General features: G+C 29.9%; 1 protein-coding gene across 1 annotated transcript; it reads right to left on the bottom strand.

The window, feature by feature from the left end:
- Nucleotides 1-561: 561 nt before the first annotated feature.
- Nucleotides 562-4,748, bottom strand: LOC149055356 (uncharacterized). The gene is made up of 3 exons (XM_089229081.1): nt 4,279-4,748; nt 1,969-2,116; nt 562-1,529 (listed from the first exon to the last, which is right to left on the bottom strand). The coding sequence occupies exons 1-3, from the start codon at nt 4,451-4,453 to the stop codon at nt 905-907; spliced, it is 948 nt and encodes a 315-aa protein (XP_089085207.1). The 5' UTR covers nt 4,454-4,748; the 3' UTR covers nt 562-904.
- Between the last annotated feature and the right edge of the window lie 7,323 nt (nt 4,749-12,071).

Raw genomic sequence — 12,071 nt, 5'->3', positions numbered from 1 at the left:
TACTATACTTGTATTTTATAAATGTGTTCAATCGTAGTTATATAATTAGTTTATATTAAATACATTTAAATATAGATAAAATGAATCGTCAAAAAATTAAAGTTGTTGCTGTAGCCGAAGCATTAGGCTTATTAGATCCACCGAAAGCAAAACGAAGGTATTGGGTACACCCATTAAATATGGATCGTGAGAAAATAGGCCAGTTTACGACATTTTTTGAAAATATTAGACAATATCCTGATAAATTCTATGAGTATTACCGTATGTCAATTTCAAGTTTTGATGAGTTGCTAAAAACTCTACGGCCACATATAACGAAAAATACCACAGAATTTCGTAATCCGATATCTGCTGAGGAACGTCTAACAATTACTTTAAGGTAAGTTTTTTTTTTATATTACGTATAAAAGTTAAGTTTTTCAACGTGATATATGTATATGATTATTAATAGTTAATAAGTTATCACTAATCATTTGTTATCAAAAATTAAAAATAATAATTTTTATTTTTTAAAATAATTTCTGTATTAGGTTATGAAAATACACAGACAAACAGTATATATTATAAGAAAAAAAAATGTAATACTTTATTTTTATTCAAAGATCAAATAATATTTAACAGTATAGTATAAATTATAACATTAAAATATAACAATCTTCGTTATTTAATTATAAAATATAAAAAATGAAACAATTTCTTGTTCTTAAAAAATTAAAAATTACATTCTTTTTTAACGTCATTAATACATAATAAGCGACATATAATATTTTACTGTATAATAAAACCTTGTTATTTTAATATTTATAAAAAAAAAATAAAAATGTCATGTTTGAATTTAAAAACTGAAATGACGCACCTTATTGCAATAAGTATAATTTAAATTTTACTTATTAATCATATACTGTTAAAATTTTTCAAACAATTCTCCACTAGTAGTAGGTTGTTGGGATTGATCAGATATATAAGTATATGAGCTTTTAGGATATGGTGTGGAATGTTTAGCATTTGGATTGAAATTAGATGAATATATTGGCAAGGGTTGTGGCATAAGATTATGATTTTCATTGTTCCCCATGCCGGGATTGAATGAAGGACATATATTTGAATATTGAGTTGGAATAGAGACATTCTGACTAGTGTTTTGACTAATGTTAAAATATGGTGGAGTTGATGGTACTTGATTAGATCCTAATGATACGTTCCTAAAATATTGTAGAGCCATGAGACGAAAATCTGTTTTTTGATCATAGTTTAGTCTTTTATAATCGGGTAATAAGGAATATAAAAATGCCTTATCAGGATCAGAAGTTACATCTTCTTCGGAAGTAGCTAAATTGCTTAGTAACTCTTTTTGAAATGGTGTCATCTTTTGTACCTTGGAACTATTTTGTTTTTTACTTTTTGGAGTTGAATATCTGTCAGATTGAGGTGGTATCATTTCACTATCTAAAACCAACTCGTAGGATGAATCTTCTCCACCGGTATTTTCCACTTGTTCTTGTACACTTTCATCGAAATTACCTGTCGTCCTATGAGCAAATAAAAAATAATTCATCTAGTTGTCATTACTAGTGAATAGTGATGTACGTTTTTATGAATATTTTGTGTTATGATCATTTTTAAAAATTAGAAAATTATGAAAATTTTATAATTTCTTATCAAATAAAACTAACTAGGTACTCTGCAGGGGCGTAACCGGAAATATTTATAAAAAAAAATTATGTAGGTACAAAATGTGTCACAGCGCAGTGGTCTGATCTAGGGGAATAATTTTTTTGGTAATTTTTAACAAAAACTGTGATTATTTTTGAATTCAAATTCAAAACTCAAAAATTATTTTTGTGTTTCAAAGTATTTTTAAAAATCTAAAATTTTTGAGTTTGATTGCATTATAAATATGTTTGTAATAAATATCTTTATTATATTAAATATACTTAAGATTATAATTTAGATTTATATATTCATTACCTTCTTTTTTTAATTATGTGCTGCAAGAACGTAAGTGATTCTGCGTATACATATTTTTTTCTTTTAGCACTATCGCCACTTTTACCCTGATTCATAAATTTTGAATAGTGGTCTCTAATATGTCTCCATTTGGCTTTCAGATCGGTCACTATAATAATATTAATTTATAATATTATAAATAATTAATCAAATCAGTATAAAATTGAATATTTACGTGGAGCCTTGTTTAAAATTTTTCATCCTTAGATAAAAATGTTGAACATTTTATAAATTTTTAACTACAAAATAATTATTAAATTTTAAATTTCATAAATTTTGTCAAAATTCTAAGTTTAAATGCTTATAAAAAAAAATTGAGCCTATGTATTTTTAATATTTTTCAATTGCTATTGTAACAATATATCCAGAGCTTAGTATTATATTTTCACGCATTTTTACCCAACAAATAAAAAAATTGTATTGATATTTATAGAATAAAAAACTACAAATATCCGTAAACAGCTCAAAATAAGTCAAAATGTTTTAAAAATATTATGCTGTATAGAAAATGCTAATATAAACATTCAGTCAGAGTTACACCAAAAACCAAAATCGATTTTGAGTAAAAATTCCCGTTATTCCTTAATTTTTCTTTTGTTTTTCACAGCGCTTTTAAAAACTACTGGAAAATGTTTACTTTTGACCCCCTAAAGTATTAACTAGATTCACTTTTTTATCAGAAAAAATACTGTTGAAGAAAATCTAAGCACTTTTACTATCCTAAAAAGTGATGACAGACACAAAAAAGAATAAAAGTATAAAATATAATATAGGTATATAAAAAAATACACATTATTTAAAATCAATACATTCATCGCTCCGGCTTATAGAATCTAAAAAATTAAATATTCGTAATTTTTACGTATTTTGTCAAAATCATAACTTCAGACGCTCATATACGTTATTGTGGATTTACGTTCAACTTTCTTTTTAATTTTAGCTAACAAAATTTAGAAACCTTGTAAACCTTGCAAGGAACCTATTGTATTACACATTTTAAAGTTTTTTATCGACATACATTTAAAAAAAAAAAATATTAATAATCTAAAATACTTAAGTTGAAAATATGGAATCATTATTTCGAAATCTTATCGTGTACACTGACACAAAAAAAAAAAAAATAATAAAAAAAAACATACACATTGTAAAATTAATGCATTCATTGCTACGCTAGAATGTAAAAACTAAAAAAAGCGACCCATCAAAATGTATTTGTTAATAATGTATTTTTTGTTTATTAGATATTTATCTACTGGTACGTGCTTCGCTGCATTAAAATTTGATTTTTGTGTGGGAAGAAGTACGATTGGAGTGATCGTAAAAGACACTTGTAAGGTGATATGGTCAATTTTAAATTCTAAAGAGATGCCTAAACCGACCAAAGAAGATTGGGTGGAAATATCAAATATATTTTATTCTAAAACAAATTTTCCAAATTGTCTAGGAGCAATAGACGGCAAACATATTAGGTGTAGAAATCCCAACAACTCCGGTTCGTTCTACTTTAATTATAAGAAGTATTTCTCTATCGTTTTGATGGCAATAGTTGATGCAAATTTGAATTTTGTTGTAATCGATGTTGGTTCATATGGTCGTGAAGGGGACTCCAATGTGTTCAAGGAGTGTGCATTTGGTAAACAATTATATGAAGGTAAATTGAACATACCAGAACCAGTTACTTTACCAAATACAAGTTCCAACCCACAACCATATGTGTTTATTGGGGATGAAGCGTTTGCTTTACATACAAACTTACTTAGACCGTACCCTGGACGTAACCTTACTGATTCCCGAAGAGTGTTCAACTACCGATTATCCAGAGCAAGGCGCACAGTCGAATGTGCATTTGGAATACTCGCGAATAAATGGCGTGTTTTACATACGGCCATTCAGGTGGAGCCAGATTTCACGGATGACATTATAAAAGCATGTTGCATACTGCACAACTTTGTTCGTAAAAGAGATGGTATAAATTATGAAGATGCTGAAACGCACAACTTAGAAGATATTGAAGCTCGTGGAACAGGGACTCGTTCGCATGGTGTTGAAGTGAGGGATTACTTTGCCAACTACTTTATGGGCCCAGGAGCAGTAGATTTTCAATATGACATGATTTGATTTTTAAATAAAAATATAAGTTTTAGAATAAAATTATTTTTAAATTTAAAAATATTTTAATAAATGTATTAAATAATGTAATTTACATGACATCATAATATAATAATTGTATACTGCAATTTAATAAATATAAATATAACTTAGAATCCTTACCTTTACTTTCTTTTGCATGTTCTTCAAGCTCACTCCAATCTTCAAACATGTACTCACCAATCGTATTCCAACTTTTTTGTTTTATATGCTTATCCATATAATCTTTGGATCCAATTTCCCATATGGAAGGGTTATTTTGGATACATGATATAAATTTATCGGTATCAAAAACCATTTTTCAAAATATAAATATTTATTTAAATATTTAAAAAATATGTCCAGGTAAAATATTCAAAAAACGCAGCGGATAAAACGCACAGTGTGGCATACACGATTTAAAATAATGTGTTTTGATGACTTGTCCTGCCGATTCGTTTCCCGCCCGACCGCAACATGTTGCGGTCGGTTCGCGGCAGGAATCGACCGGTCCCGACAAAACGCTCTAATATAGCACCTATGATTAGAAACAATGCAAGTTGTTGTTCCGGTCGACCGGATGCGTTTTACCCGGACCCGCCAAAACGCATGGTGTGGCGGGACTCTTATTAATTATTATTATCACGTGCACGGAGATATTTTTGAGTTTTTTTTTCTTGCGAGATGAAGTTGCAGCCTTGTTATTATTATTATAATTGCTCAAGCCAAGTAGCATTATTCGCTCGATTGGTGATTATTATTATTATTACTATTATTACTACTATTCACTGTAGTTGCAGTGCAGAGTCAACGAACTCAAAATGCACAACTGCAATTTTTGTTCAGTATCATTATATTAATATGTTTCAACGGATTTTATATATTTTTATTTATTTTTCACGTTTTAACAACGCTGTTGAGCGCACTAAGTGTGCACTAGCACTACTACGACTACTTCTCGAAGAGTTAATAGGTCATATTTTTTCAACGCATAATAATATATTTATACTTTTATTTATCGAACCACGCTCGAAGATATTTTTTACAGTTTCATGTCGTTTGGAGTTCGTTTATATGGCCTAAAAACCATATATTCATTCGTGTGCCAGGTAAGATATGATTCGACGTACTGTTGAACCGTTGCCAGGTTGCACACAAACACACGTGAGATTTGTATTTATATCTAATTATAATGGAATCAAACAACATTTTTTTTTTCAACGCGATTGGACCTATTACATGTATATAATATCCACTTCAGCCGGTGTGTATAATAATAAATATAAATATACAATGTATATACAAACATAAAACATAATATTAAACTATAGAATAATAATACTATAATTTATAGGTAATGTAAATGCAGTTTATGGCCGAGAGTTGGACTCCGTGACCAATATACCGCCGTCTCGCGTAATGATAATATTATTACGACTTCGCGCGAATTATTGTACGAATGCGAGTTTCAAATAAAATTATAATATTACATTATTATAAATGCCGAATGGTATAAACCACTGCAGCGGCACGTCGTCAGTGCGAGCTGAGAACGTGTAGTCACTATAATGTGTAATTTATTGTATTATTGTACCGCAAAGTCACCACTATAAATACAATATAAAATTATGTAGATATAGAAGTAAAATGTCTTATACACTTGGTAGTCAGTATAGAACGTTTTTTTTTATCAATTTATATTATTATCTCTCTCTCTCTTACGCTACCCTATTTGACTGACTCTCTGTACAATACGAGCATTACGCGACTAGTAAATTGTGGATAGTATTAGTTATTTAAAATTTAAATGTTGTACACACAACATCACGGGCGCACGTAAATAAACGATTTATTGAAAATATGATTTCAATATAATGGCCGTTTAATATTTCAATATTTTACATTTTTATACACAATGATTTGTCGTGTTAATGAACAACCAGTGTCAGTTACCATATTGTTTACAGTATACAATGCGACGTAGGTGCCTATACATAAATAAGCGTAACATATTCAACTATAATAATATATGCTTAACTCACCCATAAAATGATGGCCTGAATTTTTATCTATTTATGGAAATTTAAGAACGAATTGGGTCAACGGAAAATAAGAGATTTATCGAAGCCGCTCGCAATTTACCGTATCGACGGCTATAATTATATATTAATATTTTAGGCAATTTTTTTCTCATAGTTTATAATAGTAGTAACATAAATTGAATAATAAACGTTACTGTTGTTGTTATTATATGTAGTTGTTTTTGTTGTCGTTGTGAATGCTATAATGTATGTAATAATTAAAATGGTTCGTTTGAAAACGATGATCTCCATTAGGTAACATACCAATATAGTAATGTAAAATGATTATTAAATTATATGAGAAAAATGTTATTGTCCATATGGTATTTGTCCAACATACATTTGTGGGCGACTAAATATTAATTTTTTCGTGCCTAGCGCTTGTCCGAAATCTCAATCCGTCCCCAATGTATTTATCATAATATTTTATTCTTATGTATTATATTGTAGTTTTTTTTTAATATATGATCAATAGCGCATAACAAACCCCTTTTTTCCGTTCATATATATGTTTTGATAGAATAGCTCTCATTTGGGCTACAATTGTCGTAAAATGATTAAGTTATGCAAACATTAAGATGACAATAACACTCTTGTTTTTACATTGGTTTTTTTGTATTTTATATTATTCAAATATATGCATTAATTATAATGTGAAACAAAACGTAGTAATTGTAAATAGTATAACTACGCAATTATTAAAATTTGGTTTTACCCCAAAGTTGTTTATGTATGTAAGTGGATAACGAGATTTAGTATCAATATAGGAACCACCGTAAAAAAATCATAGATCCGTCATCGTGATAGTTATTGCTTATTATTTTAGTATAAATAATAATTAATTAACTTTAATTTGTTCTTGTTTATACAATATGTAAATACTGTATCCTTAAAAATTGTTAACCTTAAACTCCTTGTATGCCAATGGCCATAAACGCCGAGGCTTATTTATTTAAATAATAAATTAAATTTTTCATTGTATGTTTTTGGACCGATACTTTTTTAAGGTTGGTGGAGCAACTGTCGGATTAATTATTTTAGGAGGTAAAGATAAAAAGTTTGGAATCCACTGATCTATATATAATGTATAATACGTGTTAAAAAATAAACGTCTATGATACGAGTTGGGAATTTTAATGTATAATTGCATATACCTATTGGGATGGATTGGGCGATCGGGCAATCAGGATATAATCGAAGGGCTGTGTATACCAACGAATTAAAGAGCTGCAGAGCTGCAGCATGCAGTATCAGCGACTAGTCCAAGCTGTTTTTTCTCGTATTTATTAATTGTTCTCTCATGGCAAACATCGCAAAGCTGTGAGATGGCAACTTATATAGCCAAAATGAATATAAGAATTATTAAATATCAAGCTTAAAAATTAAATTATAATATAAAATACATATTGATATTAATAACAAATATTTTATATTAGTAGGTATACTATGGGTACCAGGCGATATGTAAAAACAACCGAAATATATGTAATGATAACTGCTGTTGTCATTATTGTGAATGTTATGCAATAATATTTATCGTGCACAGGAAATCAACGATCTCAAATTGTTTTAAGAAAAAGAAAATTATTAATTTAGTTAAATACTAAATACCTAATCAAATAAATATTATAATAGTAGTTAGAGGTAAAGAATATTGAAAGGACTATTTGAAAATTTTAAATTATTTACTTATATTATGGTACGAGTATATTATTAATTATAACACTTTAACCTACCATTATTTATTTATTTATTAATTAATTTACGGAATAAAATTCCTTATTTAGTACAAAACACAACAATAATGCAATAATTTAACATAACTAACATTTACAAGGGCAATGGCCCAAAAAAAAAAAAAAAAATATAGGGCAATGAAACTATATAGGCTTGGAAGTGGACCGCTAAATATGAATTTTCCCGGGCTGGTCCGAATCCTAACCAATGTCCATGTTCATCATACAATTTTCGATTATAATATTGTAGTGTTATTTCTTTTACGACTAAATGGTTAATAATATGTTATGTACTACAATAGGATATACTTTTATATTTAAGAATTATTGGCACTTACATTAATCGGGCACAATAGACGTTTTCTGTTATCCTCTGACAGGCGACGTCCGTATTCAAACAATAATCAAACCTACATCACACGGTAAACAGGATATTGTTTGTAAGTTATAATGAGGTGATTTAACATAAATGATCCTAATCGGTTTCATAATTTAATGGCCATGCGTTTTTGAAGGTACCCTTCGAATAAGGAATTCGATGAAATTCGTTTGAAGGTTTTACTCGCCGCTACTGATCCCGCTTTTGATATAAGGAAATAATTTTAACAATATAATAAAATGCTAATTATCACAAAATATATAGTTATGTCTAATGTTATTTGTGTATTTTAAGACGAATAATGGAATTTAAATGGAAATAATATTTTAAAATACAGTGGAAATAAAAGGCTGTTGGCACTTGGTATTATTATTGGTTATTGAATCGTTTTTGATAATAATAGCAAAAGCAGCGGAATTTATTTTATTATGTTGTTAATGGGTATACCTACTTTACTATTGTGGTTAAATACCTGCTAAGTTACTATACTTGTCGAGTACATTCAGTGTAAATACAAATATTCAATAATATGTCTTATAAAGGGTGATTCATCCAAACCCTCATCAAAGTCTATGTCGAATTTGGAATTTTTAAATATACTTCAAAAGCATCATATTATAATTTTCGAATTTTTGAGACTTTTATATTACTTAATAATTGTTCTGTGGTGATATAAACTTCTAATTTTCAAATGAGATACGGGGCCTTTTTACTATAAATTTTTATTGGATAATTTTGATGGCATCACCTAATTCAAAATTCAAAACAGTTTAGTTCTTGAAGTTCTTCTGTGATTTAAATGTTTCTAATGTTTCTACTAAGAATTAAGAAGTACCTACTTACCAAAATATAATAGACGTGTATCATTAAACCTTGTACTTATTATACTTGGACCATTTTAACAATTTTTTTTAACATTTTCAAATCACAAAATTATCTTATCAACCAATTATCATAACATAAACCTATAATTATACTGAACGCACAAAACCAAATAAACTCAAAACTTACTTGTTTGAATTTAGATTTTTCGTAATTTTCTGAAATACGAACTGCAACTATATACCTAAACAAAAGACGTGAGCATAGTTGGTGAATCATTCTGTAGTATTTTAGGCAAAGTTGGTAGGCATTTTTAAGTACGGGTACGACGGTTCGTTTTCACTATACTGAATTGTGTGTGTCGTGTTCACGCATGCAAACAGCGTGCACCGCATGCACAGATGAGCTCGATATCCTAATAATATTATTATATGAACAACGCATTATTAACGCCACTGCCGCCGCCGCCACCGATTATATAGGATTACGCATTCAGTAGGTGCACGTCGCAGGTACCTATACATAATATTTACTGTGAGCACACAGACACACGCACACACAGACCAATTTAATATTATTATTTCTAGCCAAATCAATGGGAACCAGCCAATAATATAATAATAATATAATAACAATAATACCGATAACAATATTTGTATACGTCTAGGGAATACGTCATTCGTTATTATGTTGGAGCCATCACAGTGAATTGTCCGCACAATCGCAGGCACGTAAAACGCGACGACTTGGTTCAACTTGGGTCTTGTAATGCACCCAAATTGATTGCTCAAAAAATAAATATTCCTAAATTGGTCTATGTGAGTGGAAATCATGTACCTATATATATATATAGTTTTAATTATCACATCTTAATTTATTGTTGTACTTGGTAAAATGTCATAATGAAATAAATATTATTTTTAAGTTAAAATTAATAATATTATTAACCAGGCCTGTCCTTAAAAGTATGAAGTCTGAAAATATGGGAGAAAAACTTCACTTTGATTTAATTCTAATTGATTATTTTCGTCCTTAGAAAAACAAAAGGTTAAATAATTGTAATATTATGATATTTATTATTCAGTATATCGTGAGTGAAATTGTATGCGGCATGCATTTGGAAAGATCCCTACGAGGGTGGCATATAACATGCAATTCGAACAGATCGCTTTGTTAGGTGTCCGAATTTCGCATTCGGATTTGTCTCTTCAAACGCAGTCGGGACCTAAATCGTGGCACCGATCGACTCATCCGATTACATTGCCGCAGATATACCGTTGCGGAGGAGACAGATTTGCTGTGCGATACAAATTAAAACGTACGCGCGCGTAATATTATGATGTTTATAGGTCGTAGGTGGTGTATGTCATAATACGTATGATATGCGGGGGTAGAACTACGTATAATATAATACCGATTTTACATTATTAGGTGGTACGGACGACCCTTTTCCATGCATGGTGTACGAAAAACAGGTTCTCATTTCTCTGCACACACATAATAATATATAACATTATACACATTATGTATACATATTACACACACACACACACACACACACACACACACATATATATATATATATATATATATATAGTAAGCGAGCGCGTCGAGAAGGACGTGCGAGTTGAATAAAAATAAAAACACAAAAAAATTAAATAAAAGGGGATTGAAACCCGCCCAAAAATGATCCTTAAACGTCTAGTCGTGTACCTACATATTATTATTATTATTATTACATATATATATATACGTGTTTATGTGCACAGCAGCGTTCGTGTGTGTGTGTGCGCGCCCGTCTCGAATCTTTCATCGTATCTATAATACTACGCGATACTCTGTTCGACAAATCCGCGTTTCGAACACAATAGGGGGAAAAGCGAGGGAGTCGAAAAATCATACGGTTCGGGTTTTTCGACCCTTTTATTATATAACTTTTTTTTTTTATAAATATAGTTTTACTAGGGCGCGCAGCAGGTGCAATCTCGCACAGGTGTGAACTCGGATAGTGTACCTTCCTATATACATATATTATATATGTACATATGTATGCGTATCATGTAGTAATGTAGTATATATGCCGTATATAACACACGCACACACACATGTAAATATATACATATATAAGTATGTGTGTATACTGTATATACGGTATATACCTTCCCACCCCTGTTCCCCGTAGAGCATATTAAGCTATATACTTCGCGAATTATTATTTTTATACCAAATATGTTCAATACTTGCCTTAGGTACATATATAATATAATATGTGTACAATATAATATGGTATATGCGTACATATGAATATATAGTATATAAGCATAATATTTATACAGGTATACCACTGCAGCACTCGCACAAGACATATATACATTTTACATTTTTACGTATATATAGATTGCGTCGATTGCGATACAATAATACGCGTATTATATTATTATATTCCGTAAATTTATTATCAATATAATATTATTATATCGTACTTGTTCAAGACCCGACTTATTTGATGAACACACACACACACACACATGCTTAAGGTATCCTGCGGTGGTTTTTTTTGCCACAAAATTTCAAACACGTTTTCTGTTTATACAAGACGTACGTCATTTTCGACCGATGTATATATATATGCGTTATGTTCATAATATGACGTGAGTGTGTGTGAGGTGTTGGGTGTATTACTATATATAGGGTTTGTGCTTTGTATATAGGGTCGAGCGCCCATTTTTATTACTTGTCCCACGACACGAGAATATATAATATATTATATTTTATGTATAAGACGTTTATTGAGACGGACCACGGCACATGTGGACACCATCACGGCGCACGTCTCTTTTTGAGATAACGCTTAGCGAGTATTCAGAGATGAAACATTTTTAAATTATTTTATAAAACGGAGCGATCACTTTATCGGTT

The sequence above is a fragment of the Diuraphis noxia genome, unplaced genomic scaffold, assembly GCF_037042655.1.
Source record: "Diuraphis noxia isolate RWA-SAM2 unplaced genomic scaffold, SU_Dnox_SAM2 contig0005, whole genome shotgun sequence".
In the NCBI taxonomy this organism is placed as follows: Eukaryota; Metazoa; Arthropoda; class Insecta; order Hemiptera; family Aphididae; genus Diuraphis; species Diuraphis noxia.
This window is presented reverse-complemented; position numbering and strand designations above follow the sequence as displayed.

Bases quoted from the DNA above. Each gene is read 5' to 3' on its own strand.
- LOC149055356 (XM_089229081.1), bottom strand. From the start codon at position 4,453: ATGGTTTTTGATACCGATAAATTTATATCATGTATCCAAAATAACCCT. The intron at 2,117-4,278 runs GTAAGGATTCTA...ATATTATTATAG, and splicing joins ACATGCAAAAGAAAGTAAAG to TGACCGATCTGAAAGCCAAA. The intron at 1,530-1,968 runs GTAATGAATATA...ATTTGCTCATAG, and splicing joins CACATAATTAAAAAAAGAAG to GACGACAGGTAATTTCGATG.